Source organism: Diospyros lotus, chromosome 7 (assembly GCF_014633365.1).
Source record: "Diospyros lotus cultivar Yz01 chromosome 7, ASM1463336v1, whole genome shotgun sequence".
NCBI lineage: Eukaryota > Viridiplantae > Streptophyta > Magnoliopsida > Ericales > Ebenaceae > Diospyros > Diospyros lotus.
The window spans coordinates 31,607,687-31,627,516 of NC_068344.1; the positions used below are offsets into that span (position 1 = coordinate 31,607,687).

The 19,830-nt window shown below is 36.7% G+C and overlaps 1 protein-coding gene across 3 annotated transcripts in view; it reads right to left on the bottom strand.

The window, feature by feature from the left end:
- LOC127805999 (dicer-like protein 4) overlaps positions 1-19,830 on the bottom strand; it is a 77,970-nt gene that overhangs the window by 26,248 nt on the left and 31,892 nt on the right. For all 3 annotated transcript variants that reach the window (XM_052342917.1, XM_052342916.1, XM_052342915.1), the window contains exons 11-17: positions 19,328-19,520; positions 6,207-6,367; positions 5,913-6,119; positions 5,529-5,791; positions 5,164-5,438; positions 4,641-5,071; positions 2,311-2,405 (exon numbers count right to left, since the gene is read on the bottom strand). In XM_052342917.1, coding sequence (XP_052198877.1) covers positions 2,311-2,405; positions 4,641-5,071; positions 5,164-5,438; positions 5,529-5,791; positions 5,913-6,119; positions 6,207-6,367; positions 19,328-19,520 — 1,625 coding nt within the window. The remainder of the gene's footprint in view (positions 1-2,310; positions 2,406-4,640; positions 5,072-5,163; positions 5,439-5,528; positions 5,792-5,912; positions 6,120-6,206; positions 6,368-19,327; positions 19,521-19,830) is intronic.

Consider the following 19,830-nt stretch of genomic DNA (forward strand, 5'->3'; position numbering starts at 1 on the left):
TTGCACAAGTATGGGCTTTGGAAGGGTTCTGACCCTTCGGATTATGTCTTCAGGTTATGCCTTCAGATTATACCCTCAGGTTATTTCTAGGCTCTCAAAGGTGTTGGTCCAAGAGTATTTATAGTCACTAGAGGACAGGGACACGTGGCATGCATACACAGAGGCATCTGGCAGAACCCTTTTGGTGCCATAGTTTTGAAAGGCACGAGGCGCGAAGGGTCTTGGAGCCTGAGGCGCGAGACACACGAGGCAAGGTGCGCCTTTACGAAGCGAGGCACACCTTTTAGAAAAAAAAAACTCAAAATCTTGTAAAATCACAAACTATCAATTAATCAATAATAACACATGCATATCATTCATGATTCATCATCTTCAAATTCTAAACTAACAACATCAAAGTTGATTCAATTATCATGTAAATTCTAAACTAGAAACATCATCAAAGTTCAAACTCAAACAAGTACCAATCATCATGCAAAATTCTAAACAAACACATAAACACTACAAATCCACAATCAATAAACACTACAAGTCCACAATCAAGAAAATATTTTCATTTTGAAAAATGTTATTTTTCTAAGTCTGGAAGATTAGCACATTAAAAAGAGACATATAAGAAAATGTTTTCATCTTGAAAAACTATCTCCCGATATTTTGATAGCTAATATTCATTATTGTTAAAAAGATTTTTAATGAATTTTTCAAGAAATAGTAGGTATGTATTTTGGGGGTGGTAAAATCGTTAAATCCCGAGTTTGTACTAAAACCAAAATTCTATTTTCTTATTGTTATGGATTTTGATTTTTTAGATATTTTTATTGAATCCAAATGGGGGATACTTTCTTATTTACATTTATGTATTAAAGTAAATGGAAGGTAAAATATAAATTAAAGAAAATGTGGACATTTACTTAAACTAAAGAAATGTAAATATGTTGTAATGTATACATGCTGGAGAGGAGAGGAAGATGGAGTGAGGAGCGAATTGGGCTCCATCTTTTAATTAAATTTAACCTAGGTTTCATGAGGCGCGCCTCTCGCCCCGGCGCCTCATCATGCAAGGTGAGGGCCTCGCTGAAATCGAATCGCCTCGCCTCGCCTTGCCTTGCCTCGGGCGAGGCACCGAACTGGCGCCTTGCGCTTAGACGCGCCTTTAACAACTATGTTTGGTGCGAGTGCTAGGCCTTCGAGTGTCTCGGGTTAGGATCGGAAGGCCCTAAAGTGCCCGAAGAGTGATCTTTGAGCATGGGAAGCCCCGAAGAGGGGTTGGCCAAGTCTTTAGTAAAGAAGACCTGGGTTAAGTTACTAGAGGACTTCTTCAAAGGTCTTCGGAGGTGTGGTTAAACTCAAAGGCTGTAGTGCAAGGCCAGCTGGGCCTTTGGGCTAGATCAACCCCGAAGGGGCCTTCGAAGATCCTCGAAGACTCTTCCGCGGCACGGTGCCACCGAGGAAGCTACCCTATCGAAGGGTCTCCCTAAAGGCTCTACTACAACATAAGAAGAGAAAGAGGAAGAAGAAGAACATCAATTATGTAATCTACAACATCTCTTGACAACATTATTCTTGGTCAAGACTTAAGGCTGTTACCAACCTAATAATAATAATTAGCAAAACACCTTAAGCATGTAGTGCACATCCAATACATAACTCTAAAGTAAAACTGCATTGTGCTTACAATATTTATCAAGTGCTTGTCCAACTAGACACATTGAACCTTACCCAAATATCAACAGAAACATGGTTACCTTAGATTTTAGGAGATTCTTATTGGAAAAGAAAAAAATTCATAAATTTCAAAGAGTCCATATAATATACATTTTAAATAACAAGGAAGAAAAATTCAACAAGGAGCCATAAAATAAATAATTACTTTTTATACAAAAAATTAACTAAGTACGAAACAATTAGCATAACAAACTAGACCAGTGATATCTACATTAAAAATGTTACAATATTTGTCAAGTGCATGTCCAACTAGACCCATTGAACCTTACTCAAATATTAACAGTTGAACATGGTTATTAGATTTTAGTAGATTCTTATTGGAAAAGAAAAAAAATCATAAATTTCAAAGAGTCCATGTAATATACATTTTAAATAACAAGTAAGATAAATTCAACAAGGAGCCACAAAAGAAATTATTACTTTTTATACAAAAAATTAACCAAGTACGAAACAATGAGCATAACAAACTAGACAAGTGATATCCACATTAAAAATGTTACAAAGGATTTGGGTTGTGATTTCCACATAACAAAGAATTTGCAACAGCATTAACAAAGAGAAGTTAAAAATAAACTATTTCAGTACCTGAATTCCCTCTCTTTCTTAGTAAATTATCCAAACAAAAAAGCTGTTTTGCTTTTAGAAGAGGTTGATCAGGGTATAAAAGATGAATGCCAAACCTGATTTATGGAATTAAAAAAAAAAAAAAACCATCAAAAAGATTAGCAGAGAAATAATGCTAAATAAATAACAGAAATTAGAGAAATAGCAAACCAATGCTCAAGCCATTATAAAATGTCAAACACTCGTCAGGATTAAGTAATTTAACGTTAATCAATACTAGTAGAAAGTATTCTCAGAAAGGGCATATAGTTGGAACTTTGGCTTCAATCATAATTGCAGTTTACAATCAAGAACATCAAAATAAGAATCATCAAAAAAGAATATTTGTATCAGATACATAACGCTAAACTCTACTTCCTCAAATTTCAAGGCATTTCAATTCATATAAATTCATGCCCGCTAGTCAAAACGACTAAACCACATTCAGATAAGTAAACAATCTAGGATAAAATATTATGTATTTTATGTTCAATAAGCTACTAAAATTTTTTAGAGTACTAGAAGGAACATATTTTGCAAAATTATAATTTGATTAAAAATGTAAAAGCTTCTTCATCATCATGCAAACATTCTTTGAGAAATAAACAATATCCCCTTCCTCCAAAGTTAAAAAATTTATTATGAAACAATAGAACAAAAATATCCTATCTCAAGCAAAATGGCATAGATACGAACAGCACAAACACAACATGGTACAATCACATTTAAAGGGATATCATTATAAAGTTGAAAAAAATATAACAAATAAATTTTTTACACCCTAAAATAACTGGAATCCATAAAAAATATGAAGAATGATGGTGAAGCAATTGAACTGGTTAATATCCTGATAAAAGTATGCATACTCATGGGAAAAGAAGGCATTTTTTGGTCAACAAAATTCTTTATTGTGATCCTTAAATCAAAGCACCTAATAAATTGAGAATGAATAGCCATTTATAAGAACAAACAAGATATTGAAGTTTTGTAAATAACATAGGGATCAACCTAGTGAGCCACACTATGAAATATTGTGAGAATGCAATTGAGCAAAGGATAAATTAATGTTTTAAGCTGATTTCTTCGGGGTTTAAAAGAGAGCTGCACCCTTATAGAATTTCATATAAAGATACTCATTATTTCAATTTCAAATTTTGAACGAAAGATTGCTTTCAAGTGTTCAGTTTCTGTGCTAATATATTGGTTATCAGTTCATTGAGCTTTGTTGAATCAAGGAAAGACACTATTTGGGGGAATCAAAGCTAAGAAGCCTAGAACTTTTGTCATAGTTTCATTCCCTTCTATAATTTTCAAGGCATTCAATGTAAGAGAAGCTAAGGTTGATCTCAAATCCAAATTTTGTCAGATGTATCATTTCTGAATTTATACTGTGATACTAAAAGGCAGTTAGATAATAAATATTTTAGTATAATTCAGATCAAATATATATTGCAAAATAAGCTAAATGGGTATGAGATGGCGTAGAAATTGATAGAGATGAAAAGGAGAGGAAAATTTCCTTTTTCGTCTGTGTAGTGTGATAAGCACCAACTGTGGCTGGGAAAGGGTCCAATTGGTTCTGCTTAAAATCATCTCAGACACAGTATAGACAGCAAACTGTATTAGAAGATGACTCGTGATATTGTTATAATATTAGGCGGTATATGTTGTACGATTGTCATGACTTGGGGTAATCTTGCACCCCATCAAATCTGAGATGATAAGAGTTTTGGGGGGCTATGAAAAAAACCTCATCAAAACATGGCTAAGTTGCACATCCAATGAAATGGAAGTAAAAATACTTTATCAATAGCCAAAAAATATACACGTTAACAGAAATGTTGGGTAAAACAGTAAGAATATGGAGCAAAAGGTAATACAATGTTTTTAATAGAGAACAAAAAAAGGGGTAAAATGGCAACATAAGAGCTGAGATTACATTAAATAACAAAAGTCGAGAAAGGCTATTTACTTGAGTTAGTCCTGTCAATCCAGGGCCCCCAGGTGGTATACTGAATCTGATGTATTCAAGGACATAATCTGAACTCTTACTTAAGGAGACAATTAGAATCGAGATAAAATAAGAGGTTGCAAGAACCACTTAAGGTCCTTGAGGCCATACTTCCTACACTAGGTGGAACTGCATTTAACATTTAGTAGACATTGGTAACTCGAGTGATTCTTAGATTTTGGGGAAATCAAAACAAGTTAGTTCAATATATGATGTCTTTAAGAGAAAGCCAATATTGAATATGCACACGCTCACAAATAAATATGCAGAAAATTGAGAAGTACACAATATAGTTACCTACACTTTAATATAGTGCTCTATATGATTTGTTGAACCTTTTAGCAGGCTGTATCCATTCTCCTCTGCAACAACATCAGAAATAAAGAAAAATCTGTCCTTGCATGGAACATAAACCAAACTATTTATGACGTCATTAATATTGTGGGGACCATTAGCAAGTTCCAAGTGGCTGCTTAAATGAGGAAAGACACCAACTTGAGCTTCCTCTTGAGTAGTAAAAATTGGTGATGATAAACATCTTTTAATAAGCATCCAATCTACACTCAGTGTCTTCTCTGATTCATGTAGAAAGACAGGAAGCAATAAGTAGAAAGTTGAGGTGCTGGAATCACCAAAACCATTTTTGCCTAAGGAAGCAAAATCATGAATTAACTCTGATCGGTCAAGGATGACTTTGAGAAACATTTCTTGAAAATTTTGTGCCTGCAGAATCTGTAAAAATCCAAAAGTTGGCAATCAAGTCCAGTGTCATAATAGTTTTTTTTGGTTTTATTTTTTTTTGGACAAAAAAGATAGTTGCCTACCTCGTCCCTATCAAATTTCACAACACCTGATGGAACAAGCTCTGTCATCACTAATCTGCCACGTGGCAGGCATAGCTTGAGCTCCATTCTTTCAGCCTCTACTGGGAGAGGTGCTTTCACAAAAAGACCAAACTTCACATAAATCCTATCTACTGGCTTAGGACTGAAGTTTATAAAATAGAAGTGAAGACAAACAGGAGCCTCTGCATCAGTCCATGGTTCTTTAAGTGCAGCAGGAACAAGCATCTCATGTAATTCTTGTCTTGAAGTTTCATCTGCCAATAAACAAAATCATAATTAACAGAACTCACAACTTAAAGGAGAAAGAGGCATTGAAATTTAGTATCTTGTTGGTGTTCCCTAACCATCACAGCTGTCTGAATCAGAAAAGTCTTGCACCAATTCCTCATTTGCATCATCTTGACCTGGTAAGAGAAATTCAGACAAGGCACCCAATTTATGCAATTCTTTGCATGCTTTCAAACAGGCGTCTTTCTTAGCAGCTTCTGATGAAGATTGTGGTGAGCTGGTAATTTCATGAATTGCAGCATTAGAAGGAAGAATTAGTCGGCAGAATGTCCCTTGTTCATCATCAAAGTTGAAGAATTCCGGCTTTGGGTGGAAATATCTGTTAAAGAAGTCATACAAATAAACAACTTTGGGACCATAAAGTACCTTCCATATATCTTAATGAGAACTTACACAGAACTCAAAAAGCTATTAAAGAGACTAAAAGAAAAGTATCATACTCATCATGTGGAAGTTTAGAACAATAATGATGGAGTAATAAGACACTATATCCAGAACTGACGGTGGCACCAGTTGAAGCTACTTTGTATATCGTTTCATTGAAGTCAACAATCTCCACATGAGATCTTTCAGATGCAATTTCATCATTCATTTTTTCTTCATCCTTTTCAAATTTTTCTACTAGATACATCTCCTTCGGATTGCCCCTGCATGGTTTTTAAAAACAAATATTTTATCATTAATAAAGGAACTAAATTGATTTAATCATATAGTGTATATGCTGTACAAAGAACCTGTCCACCAAAAATGCATATTCAGATTGCGGCATGCGTGCACGACCTCTTGACTGTATAAAACTAGAGACAGTTTCTGGAAGATCAAACCGTATAACCAGGCAGCATGTTTGAATATCAAGTCCTTCCTCACCAACTTTAGTTGCAACTAATAAATTCAGCTGTCAAATCAAGAAATTATAGAGTTCAGTTCATGGCAATAATACCGGATCATGCAACTACAACAAATTACAAATTATCAGATCCAGAAGCAAATGTTCAATCCAGTCACTTTTAAGGGGTGCCACAATGCCATCAAATATGTGAAATAGCATGGTATCACAATTCCAAAATCCAGTTTATTTATTCATCCCAAAGTGCATTTTAGGCCTCAAAAGGCCTTTTTACATCATTCTCTCACTGGATACAGGCCTTTATTTCTCCTTGCATTTGCAGATAACTCTCCTTCAATAGCGAATAACAGGGGGTAAATTATGAGGGAGAAAATTAGCAAACCCAATGAACAGATGAACACTTGCTAGATCTAATACATTAAAGCTGCAGTAACTATCTTACAGGGAGTGCAGTGATTGGGCATGTAATTGCCTAACATTTTGAGAACATAAAAAGTGTGTCCTCAGTGCAGAAGCCCCTGCTTTACGAGGATTATCTTTGTGGTTACCCTTATTTAGACCTTCTACTCACAAAGAAGCAAGCTTATCCTCTTTGAGAAAGTAAAAGGCTCAAAACTCCCATTACCATCCCCCAGTTCCAAAACCTCAGCCCAGCATCCATGAAAGTCTTACATGGATGAAGTAATTTTTAAGATTCAAAACATAGCTATGTTAAGGTCAACTATTCACTTTGTTGAAGTATAAAAGTATATAGTAAGGGTATTATTGTAATTAAGGGTACATAGTTCTCTTGTGTATATACCTTGTCTATACATTTGAGAAATATACAGATTATTTTATTCCTCTACATGGTATTAGAACCAAACCCTAATCCTAACCTTAACTAGTATTGCCGCAATGCCGCAGTTGTCAACTTCATGGCATTGCTCACCAACCACTGTCATCTTCACCAGGTCACATGTTTCTCACCAGTGCTGCTCGCCTTTAGCACCTGCAAATCCGCTTAACTTCTCACCAACACTGCTGCTGTTGACTTCCTCAATGCTGCAGACCAACCACCACTGGGTTCACCAGGCCACTCTCCTTGCCAGCGCTGCTCGCATGATTGCTAGTGCTCATGCCTACTGATCTGCTTTGCTGCTCACTGATGCCAGCAATTCACCGGCGCCACTCTCCTCACTGGTGTTGCTTTTCGTGCCTTCCAATGCTTCCTGCCTGCAGTAACAGCCACATTCCTCATTAACAGGCTCCCTTCTCGAAATCTTGATTCCCAAAGTCCAATTCAACTCCTCACCCAGACCTTCCCAGAATATCATGTCTCTAGCTGTTTGACACCCAAAGTGTTTGGTTGTATCACTTTTGTCCATGTCATACTCCTAATAGAGGTAAACTTGATCCTCGTACCCTCAAGTGTGTTTTTATTGGGTATTTCTCCACTCAAAAAGATTATAAGTGCTATCACCCTCCTACCAAGAAAGTTCTAATTTCAGTAGATGTTACCTTTGTTGAGGATACTCCTTACTTTATCTAGACTTATCCTTGGGAGAATATCATACCAGAGGATAAGGATAGGAATTTGTTCCTTCTTGACCTACCCTCTTCTTCTCTCCCTTTTGTTATCTCAAAGGATTCATCAAGTATGATACTAGGGAAGCCTCAACCACTTACTTCCTGTCCACTGCAGGTCTACTCAAGGAGAAAAACACCAGTTCCTCCACCTATGCAGGTTACAACATCTAATTCAAGTCCTACTACTGAATTATCCATTCCTATTGACATTTCACCAGGTATTTCTCCTACTAAACCTGAAACATCAGCTATGATACACAATATTGAACCTGAATCGAGTAAGCATGAGCTACCTTCTAATTGTGATCTTGATCTTCCTATTGCCCTTAGAAAGGAACAAGGACCTATAAAACATCCCCTACAGTTATTCATGACCTATTCCAAACTATCACCTAGACATAAAGCTTTTCTCACTAGCCTACACACCATTCCTATTCCCAAAACCTTTTCTGAAGCCATAGGTAATGAGAATTGGAAGAATGCCATGCAGGCTGAGATGGCAGCCCTTGAGAAGAATCACACTTGGGAATTAGTTTGGTTGCCTAAAGGGAAACATCCGGTGGGATGTAGGTGGGTATACACTATAAAGTATAGATCACATGGGTCCTTAGATAAGTACAAAGCAAGATTGGTGGCTAAAAGATATACACAAATTTATGGGGTAGACTATCTGGATACTTTTGCTCCAGTTGCAAAACTAAATACGGTAAAGGTGCTATTATCCTTAACTGCTAATTTAGGTTGGCCACTACAACAATATGATGTTAAAAATGCCTTTTTGCATGGGGACCTAAAGGAGGAGATTTACATGGAGTTGTCTCCTGGTTTTGGTCTACCAACTAAGGAAAAAGTGGTGTGCAAATAAAGAAGGCTTTGTATGAATTGAAACAATCACCAAGAGCCTAGTTTGGACTTTGGCCGCTTTACAAAGGTTATGCTTGGTATGGGATACAAACAAAGTCAAAGAGATCATACTTTGTTTGTACATCACTCAACTACCGGGGGAGTGACAAAATTATTGGTATATGTGAATGACATTATAGTCACTGGTGATGATGCAAGGCATGGAAATGTTGAGAGAATGTCTGATCAAAGAATTTGAAATTAAAGAGCCGGGTAAATTCAAGTATTTATTGGGAATAAAAGTGGCTCATTCTAAGAAGGGGATTTTTATCTCGCAACAAAAATACATATTTGATTTACTCACTGAAACAGAAATGTTAGGAAGCAAGGTAGTTGACACTCCAATTGAACCTAATCACCAATTGGGGGAGGTCCTAGAGGATGGTGTAGTAGACAAAGGATTCTATCAAAGACTAGTAGGGAGGCTCATTTACCTAGCACACACTCGGCCGGACATTGCTTATGTAGTGAGTGTAGTCAGCCAATTCATGCATAATCCAAAGGAAACTCACCTAAAAGAAGTATATAGGATCTTGCACTACTTGAAGGGTACCCCCCGAAAAAGGTATTCTATTCAAAAAGGGAGAAACTATGTCTCTTGAAGCACACACAGATGTTGATTATGCAGTGTCTATGGTGGATAGAAGGTCTACATTCGGTTATTGCACATTCCTAGGGGGTAATCTTGTGACATGGAGAAGTAAAAAGCAAAATGTTGTGGCTCAGTCAAGTGCTGAAACAGAGTTCAGGTCAATGGCTCTAGGGATCTGCGAGTTATTGTGGCTTAAGATACTATTGGATAACCTTGGGATCAATTGGGCAGCCCCTATGAGACTCTATTGTGACAATAAATCGACTATAAGCATTGCACACAACCTAGTTCAACGTGACCGAATAAAGCATGTTGTGAAGTAGATAGGCATTTTATTAAAGAAAAATTGGACAATAGCATGATTTGCACCCCATTTGTATCCTCAAGTGATCAATTAGCAGATGTTTTGACAAAAGGTCTCTACTTGCAATTGTATGTCAAAGACTGATCAGCAAGATTGAAATGCATGACATTCACTCACAATCTTGAGGGAGAGTGTTAAAGATACACGAGATATCTTGTCCATATTCTTGGACATGATATGCTTGCTTGATTGATTTTACTTTCTATAAAGATGCGATATGTCCTTTAGAAGATTATATTGTTTTTTGCTTTGATTGTATCCTAAATTGTATAGATTTCCAAATCTAGATTTGGAAGTTCCCTATTGTGGTAGGCTATCTTGTATATATTTTCATTGAACCCTTCAAGGGGAGCAAGATTGAATATTTTTCAACTATTTTTGACAGTACTATGTCACGACCCTAGGATTTCGTAGGGTTTGAATAGGAAATTGAAGAGGAAAGAACAAAACTGGAGGGAGAAATTGAGGAAGAAAGGGGGACATTTTAGACGTAGAGAGGGAGAGAAAAGAGTGGGAGGGAAATCAAAATGTTCATTCAATTCATTGATTGCCTTATTCTCTAACCTACAGTCTACTTATAAGCTGTTTACAACTATTCATTTATCAACCAACTAACCAACTACAACTAACAACTCAAGTACCACTACACACTAAGGAAAATACAAACAATTACAACTAATGCCCTTGGGGTCATGACATAGTAGTGGACATGTGGATGAAATTCGAGCACTTCCTAAGTATATCTCACCCCTTCACAGCCTCAGAAGTTGCAAGACTCCTACTAGACTCAGTGATGAAGCTATATGGGTTACCTCTGTCCATTATGTTAGACCCAGACAAAATATTTACTAGTATTTTCTGGAAGGAACTTTTTAAGAGTTTAGAAGTCAGGTTGCACATGTTTACAGCCTACCATCTCGAGACAGATGGATAGACAGAGCGGGTGAACTAATGTTTGGAAACCTATCTCATGTGCATTTTCTTTTCTAAGCCAAGGACTTGGAACAAGTGGCTTCCATTAGCTCAACGGTGATATAACTCAAATTACCACATCTCCCTAAAGAGTACTCCTTTTGAGAGTATAAACTGCCCCGAATACCTGCTGTCGGGAAATACTCAAAGTACTAAAATGGTAGTGGATTAGTACTTAAGACAAAGGTAAGAAGCTCTGCAGGTTATCAGAAGAGAACTGAGCCTAGCGCAAAACTGAATGAAACAAATGGCTAATCAAAATAGGAGCGAAAGGTCGTTTGAAGTAGGGGATCGGGTATATCTAAAAGCTAAAAAGATTTCAGCAGCAACTATTCTCTGCTACCCCAACCTCTAAATTAAGCCCCAAGTACTATGAACCGTTTGTAGTGGTGGCCAAGGTAGGGAAGAGGGTTTACAGGTTACAGCTTCCGAAAGGATTGAAGATTCATCCAGTCTTCCACGTCTCTCTCTTGAAGAAGTCAGTTGGACCTATAGATTTCATTAGCTTGGAGATTCTCCCTATCGAAAAGGACGAAGTCGTGGTAGCAGAGCCTCTAGAATTCTATTCCCTTGACACAAGTGTTGGAGCAGTGGACTCACTTGCACCCTGATCATACCACAAAGGAGTAGCTGCCCACCCTCCTCAATCAATTTCCAAGGGTAACCCAGCTTTTGTAATTTCTTGGGGGACAAGAAAGTTTTTTTTTTTTTTTTTTTTTTTTTGGGGGGGGGGGGGGAATTTTGTCACATTCCTAAGGGTATGATAGTAATTATAACCACAGTGCATAAGCTGATTGTACCTAGTTGGTTAGAGCCTTGTTGTACCGGGTGTACATTCCCGGTTAGTTATGGCAGCTGGTGGCCATAGCTAGGAATGATTGCATATGATTGAATACACAAAATATGATTCCTTTCTCTCTCTTTCTCTTATATTATTCTCTCTCTCTCTCTCTCTTTCTTTTCTTTCTTTCTCTCCCGAATATTCTTCCTATATTTCCTCGAATTCTTTGATTTCTAGAAGAATCCCCTTTGTCAGCTATTGGAGCTAACACACTACTAAACATCCCATTTCCAATTTTGTTAGTTATCACTCTTTTATCTCCTGGGTATTTTGCTTTTCTCTCTTCTTTGTCTTCTTTCTTTCTTCCTAAGACTATTCAAAAGCCCTATCCCATCCAATATGGCAGGATGTTATGGTTGAAGAAATGTCTTCTTTACATTCTAGTGCAACTTAGGACCTAGTACCTCTTCCAAAGGGTAAGTCCACTTTTGGATGCCGTTAGGTTTTTATTGTTAAGGTTGGCCTTGATGGTCACATTGATCGCCTAAGGCTTGCCTTGCAGCCAAAGGGCACTCAAATTTTTTACCTTGATTATGGAGACAACTTTTCTCTTGTTAGCAAGATCTCCTCTATTCATCTCTTCTTGTAGCTTGTTGCCATGGTTTATTGGCCTCGCCATTAGCTCATATCAAGAATGCTTTCCTTCATGGTGATTTAAAAGAAAAGGTGTGTATGGAGTAACCTCTTGGATTTGTTGCTCATGGGGAGTGGCCTAGTGTGTCATCTGTAGAAATCCTTATATGGCTTAAAGCAATCTCCTCAAGCTAGGATTGGTAGATTAAATCCAACTATCTTGGAGTTTGGGTTAGCTCAAAGTGGAGCTGATCATTTTACCTATTATCACTCTCAGTCCAATCGCCATATTCTCCTGGTAGTACAAGTTAATGATATAGTTATTACAAGGAATGATGATGTTGGCATCATTAAGTTGAAAGCCCACCTTCAATGATAGTTTCAGACAAAGGATTTGGGTCCCCTAAAATATTTTCTTCATATTGAGGTGGCTCAATCAAAACAATGAATCTACACTTCTTAGAGGAAATACGCCTTGGATATGCTTGAGGAGACATACATGCTTGGATATAAGTTGTTGAGGTTTGCCTAGAGTTTTTCGATTGGAAGATCAGTGGAAGCGTTGATGGCTATAGGCTGGAAGCTATTAGACAGTTAGGGTTTTTTAAACCAAAGTGTAATTAATGTATCTTTGGGGGTCTAACTGTAATATCCCATATTTGATTAGTTATATGGGGGGTTCCACCTCTTCTATAAATAAGAGAGCAAGGCGGCAATTGAAACATAAATCTTCTTTCCTTTTCAAGTTCTCGGTTACTATTGTGAGTACTTTTATTCTAGAGAAAGTGAGGCTTGTGTATTGAGTTCTTGGGTTTTCTTGGAGTGAACAAGGGATTGTACTTGAGCAATAGGATTAGAGAAGGCTTGGGTTTTGTATTGATCAATTTTTTCTCAATAAAAGCTGCTCGATTGGGGTGTTGGATTGCTGGATGTAGAGCCAATTAAATTGGCTTGAACCAGGATAAATATATTGTGTCTTCCTTTATGATTTGATCTTTTCAATTCAGTTAATTTCTTTTCTATTGTTCATTTTCTGTTCTTATATTTCCACTGTATCTGAGAGTGTTGGAGAGGGTTTATGAGAGGGTTTTCTCGATTAACATAAGCCTATATAAAATCTTATGGACCCAAAAATTAAGTTGCTTCTAGGGCTAGGGGAGTTTATTTCTGACCCTTGGCACTATTGTCGATTAATTAGCAAGCAGAATAAAATCTATTTCACTGTAATTAGGAGACGATGATTCCTCTCTTCTTATAGAGGAATGATACAATATATTAGGAAATGATTTACATAATATATAGAATATTTCGACAATAAAATCAATCAATCAAGGAAGGGATTTGGGGCATCAATCAAGAGATTAGAGTTGATTCCCATTAATCAAGGGAATTGACTCCTTTCCATTTCTACAACCTCACAATCACTTACCCTGATATTTCATTTGCTATGAGTGTGATGAGTCAGTTTCTAAATTCACATTGTGATAGTAACTGGAATGCAATATTTTAAATTCTTTGATATATTAAAGGTGCCCCTAGTCGCAATGTGATGTATCGAGATCATGAACACAACCAAATTGTGGGATATACAAATGTTGATCAGGCAGAATCTCCTACAAACAAACTATCCACATTTAGATATTGTGTATTTATTAGTAACAATTTAGTCTCTTAAACGAGTAAGAAACAAAGTGTTGTTACTAGGTTCAATGCAAGAGTTGAATATAGGGCAATGGCCCTAACAACTTGTGAGTTACTATGGTTGAAATAATTAATTGAGGAGTTAGAAGTCGTTAAAGTCAAGTCTATGCAGTGTTGAATTGTGACAGTAGGAGAACCAAGCACATTGAGGTTGGCATTTTATTAGAGAAAAGGTGTTTTATATGGATGTTACGACATTTATGGGATCCAATGATAAATTGGTTGATATACTAAGTGTTGGTCCCTTGACACACAATGGTCACTCAAGAGGGGGAGTGAATTAAGTGATTAAAAACTTTATTAAACTGAATTCTTTCCTTTTTAAAATCTCTTGAGCTTTTCTTATACACAAAATACACTTGTTATAAATATATATGTTGTTTGGGAGTGATAACAATATAAATATGCAAACAACAATAATCAACACAATAATATATAGTGGTTCGGTGTCTCCAACACCTACTCCACTCTCTCAAGATCAACCTGACACTTGAGGTTCCACTACAACCACACACGGGTTTTCCAACAAGTTCACCTAGGAAACTTTTACACAACACCGAAGTTTTCCCCTTAGCCCACCCCGAAAACTAATACAACAATACACACCTAGATTACTTAGGCTCTAGGAGGCCACTCACAATCCACAATTAAAGAAGTTATAATGTAATCCTAAGTCCAACAATCTTGGACAAATATGGATATGAAAACAAGAACAATTATACAAGGCAAATATGAATACAAATACAATTTACCACAAATGGAGAGAATATCTTCTTCTCCTTTGCCTTGGGCTCCAAAGAATATATCTTTGAATTTGAGCCTTGGATTGCTTTTCTTGAGTGCTTGAGAGCTTAGGTGTGCTTTAGGAAGATAGGAAATGATAGAGCATTAGCCTTCTTTAGATTTCTCCTCTTGATACTTATAACGGAGCTTCCAAACGACCTGCAACGACTAGAAAAATCCAACTGTTGGAGTCTGACAGTCGATTGTTCTAATTGACAGTCGACTCCGCAACACCCATAATCGACTCTCGAAGCCGGCAGTCGACTCTCAACGCCGATAGCCAGCTCTCATTGGCCTACAGTCGACTGGCAAAAAAGCTGCTCTTGGCTACCTCGACTCTGCATAACACACAGTCGACTATCCCTTACTGGGAATCAACTCTCAATCCAAATTTTCCAAAAAATAAAGATTTGTTTGATGATAGAATACATAGCATGAATTAAGTAAATGTCCGCATTTTCCTTAATTTATATTTTATCTTCCATTTACTTTAATACATAAATGTAAATAGAAAGTACCCTTATTTGGATTCAATAAAAAATTTTAAAAAATCAAAATCCAAATCAATAAGAAAGTAGAATTTTGGTTTTAGAACAAATTCCGAATTTGACGATTTTATCACTTCTAAAATACATACTTTCAATTTCTTGAAAAAATCATTAAAAATCACTTTAACAATAATGAATATTAGCTATCAAAATACCGAGAGATAGTTTTCCAAAAAAAAAATATTTTCTTATATGTCCCCTTATAATGTGCTAATATTTCACTTAGAACAAATAACATTTCTTGGTTCATTTTGATACATAAAATATTATAATACTTAAAATAAGTTTTCCACCATAAGACATATCAAAATTCCATTAGGGGATTTAAATACACCAAAAATAGTTTTACTAAAATTATGTTTTGTTAAACATCAAAATACACAATAGGTTGATTGGGGCAATTTGGCTCAACACTAAGTCACTTAAAGGTCCTCGGTTTGAGGGACATCGAGTGACATCTGTACCAAGTTGGACATGTTTAATATATATGCTCCAGCTTAAAAGGGAGTGCTTAAGTGTATAAATAAATAGTAAGGGTATTATTGTAATTAGAGTACATAGTATTCTCTTATATATATACCTTGTCTATACATTTTAGAGAAATATATAGATTATTTTATTCCTCTACACACTTCCATCCATCTGTTTTGCTCCAATCCTAGGGTCTGTGTTACTGCTATAACCAAACCCTAGAGGCCTTTAAGAAAACCCAGAACCTCCTGAATCCATTATCCCTATTAAAATAATCTATATAATGCCCTTTTCCTTATATGGCCGACAAAACCTTTTGGGCCAAAAGCAAGAAAGCTAAGGAGAAAAAAGGTACTACCTTAAATAACCACATGGCACAACCAAAGGTTTGACCCAGTCCCCATTTGTTACTTTACCCAGTTCAGAATTTGAAAGCAGCTCCAACACATGCATGCCACATACCAGCCCCCACATGCTCCAATCCTTCACATGTTTCAAGAGAGTGCAATCCACAATGAGTGCACTGCCTTGACTCCTCTCATCAATTTGTTACAAACTTTGCATGTGAAGGATCTTCATGGTAATAGACCAAAGATCAACTTTCGACCAACCCTCCTAAACTGACCTTGAAAGAAAGAGGAATACCTCTGACTCACCCCCAATCAGAATGTGCAATCACCAAATTTATCTCCTTTCAATGGTGGCTTTGCCCACCCTCAGTACAACCCCCACAATGATCTCCAGCTTCTTTATAGAGATGCTCATCCTACAAATGAAGTTGAATGCCTAAGAGTCTCTCCCAGACAAAACATGCTTGATTTGCAGTATACAACATTGTCCAATGGTGGACCAACAGTCCAAGAACAGTAGGTGGTATTGGACAATCAATTTGACTCTCAAATTCATGCAACTCCACAAGAGAGGGGAAAACAAGGAGAAATAGAGAACCAACCAAATCCTTGATATCAAACTCCAGCAGAAACTACCCACTTCCTTCTAACCCAATCCTCCTTAGAGCAACCTCCACCAGCTGTGATACAACATCCCTCTGTGTATACACAGCATGTTTCTGAGAAACAAGGAGCCAGTGCCAGATTCAAGCACTACCTCCACATCATAACCAGATGAGATAGAAGAATAAATGGAGTTCCCCTGAGCCACTCTGACTTCGCTGCTGCCTGAAAGTACAGTTTTTAACTTACAAAAAAAAAAAAGTAGTACAGTTTTTAGTCAACTCCTTGCTCAACCACTACCAGGTTCAAAATCACCAAGACTGAGGCCAAACCCTTCCACCATCACCATACAAGGAATCCAGAATGCAGAGCCTCTCAATAGGAGCAGGGTGAGAGACCAAATCCCTCTATATCAATAGCCCACCTTGTTAACCAGGGAACTACAATCCACACCCCTCCTGCACAATTTCAAGCTCCCAACAAACCATCTCCACGCCTCCATTTCAAATCCTCAGGAGTTTAGCAACTAGCCATAGGGTTTCGTCCCGTACCAAGAGATGGACTGACACAACTTTTACACATTCCACCAAGACCACAACTCTGGGGAACAATGTGAATTCCTGAATATGAAATGTTTTGCATCTTTTTTGAAGGATCCTCCAAAGATAATTCACCTTCTTTTCAGTATTCATATATCTTGAGTATGATGTTTTATTTTTTCTATTTCCATACATTCAGTTTTTCGACAAAGTTACATAACCCAATTTCAAAACCCTAACCCAATTGCATAAACTGACCCAACCTGAGACCTATTGGAATACCCAGATTTGCATAAAAAATCCGACTGAACTGATTTAAATTAATTTCAGTTTAAACCCTCAGTTTCCAGGAATTTCAGAAGACTTACAGTGACTTAAAGCAACTGCAGAAAGGCCTTAAGAGTTTTAGAAAATACAATAACACCCCTGCAGTTACAGAATTTACAAATAGGTCCCTGCAGTTACAAAAATTACAGATAGGTCCTTGCAGTTACAGAAATTTACAGCAAGACCCTTACAGAAATTACAGAAAAGTCCTAGATCTTCCAAAAATAAAAGAAAGACCCTTGGATTATATTTGGGGATTCTAAATGACATGAAACTATTATGTGATTGTTCAGGTTAGAGATAATTGTGGATAATTCAGGAATTATTTCCATACCAACAATACCAACAATCAGGTGAGTGGAGATTCTAACACTAGTATGCGTTGAAAATAAATTCCATGCATATTGAAAATTATTTTGTTACAAAGAATGTTCTCAATTTTGTTCTATGATAAACATATTCTTGAACTATTGATTTGAAAATAAATTGAGAACGGTGATTTATCAAATCATTTTGAAAATAATATTGATGGTATTAGCATGTGGTTTTAAACTATTACGGAACCATTGGGAGAAGTCCATGGGTTACTCTAGAAACTAAAATTTGGCTATCTATACAATGCCATTTTAATTTCTCAATTGGAGGAGATGAAGTGATTCTTTCATTCACACTCCACTAGGTACTTGGGAGTAAATCCCAGGGACATTACTAGGTCCCCTTGTACATTTATTGAATCCAGGGCTATACTGCCCATTGAGATGTTTAAAGAGATTTGAATTGATTATGGAATGATATAGTGGTTCCCTCGGTTAATTGGTGTTTTATACATCATGGAAAATTGTAGCTACACCATGTGATTTGATGCCATACACTATATTGATAATACTTGTTGCATAGGGAATACTGGCGAATCTTTATGTTGGCATTTGATCTATTATGCAGGATAGCCTCCACTAGGCTTTATGCTCACCACGCCCTCCAACCCTTTTCAGATGAGCATGAATGATTGGGCTAGATGTGGACTTGGGCTAGAGAATTCAAGTTGACTCAATTAGACTAGTTAATTTTGGCTATTTTCAGAATGAGAAATTAGGAATTTCTAGAGGAGTGTTGTTCGGTTTTGGTATTTGTAGACATTTGTTATTTCTTTTGGTAATAAATTTAATGAATGTTTAGGCTTCGTGAATCTTAAGTCTTAGATTAGAGGTTCATGGCTGGTTACACAACCTGCAGAGGGGAGTGTGATAATCCACCCTTACATCCATCTCAAGGCACATCCCATCCCTTACCTTCTCACCACCTACCAGCTCTTATCTAGCAGAAGACAATAGTTTCACAGATTTGTTGCAATTTCAATTACATTTCCCCTTCAATAAAACAGAAAAAAACTTTTAACTTTTGATGAAAAGAACACCAGGTCATTTTCTTCCCTTTCTTGGGCTCATTTTCTAAATAACCAGTTTTAGTGTCAGGCTCCTTCACGTTTTCTTTCTGTTTGTTGAGACTCTGGCTTGTACAAGATTTGCCCCCTTTTGGCATCTCTTATTGATAGTTAGTTACTTCTATCAACCAAAAAAAAGAAAAATTGAAGGATCATACAGACAGGAGCATTCATACTCCTTAAAATTTGGGGTTGTATGCAAAAGGAATACAAGATCTCTTCATGATCAATTTATACACAGCATAACTACTTGAAACGAAGAACATGATCACACATAAGTCAATTAACTGTGAAAGAACACTTCAAAATAAATATAAAATGACAACAAACTGACAATAGAAAGATAATAAGAAGACAATAACTTCAAAAGATCAATGGCATAAAAAAAGGAAGAGTAAAACAACTAGAACCTTGCAACATATTAATCATACCTCACCAGACCGGAACTTTTCAAGAATGGAATGCATAGTTTTCCGAGACATGCTCCTCAGTTCTGAGTGGACTCCTACAAGAAAATCACTCTTCCAAGATGATAAAATCTTAATGGTCTGAATTAAGTATGACAAGGCTCTGGCAATTACAATCCTGTTCACAAAGACTATACATTTCATATTTGGTTGCAACCTGAAAAACATAAGAGTTTTAAGCACATTCAGCAGATGAAGTTACAGAGATAGCAACAAAAATTAAAAAGAATAATCAACTTCACATATAAGCATCTATATCAAGAAAAGGTCAACTGTGTAGAACAGCAATGGATGAGAATCTCACTGGATTACCCAAAATATTGCCAAGAATACAAATTATAATGACAAATGAATCAAAAGCAAGAATTCAGCCTCAGTAGTGTTGCTGGACTTCTGATATTAAAAGTTGCTCTCATCAAGCTCAGACTTCTGGCAAACTAAATTTATCAGGAGCTTTGATCCTTAAT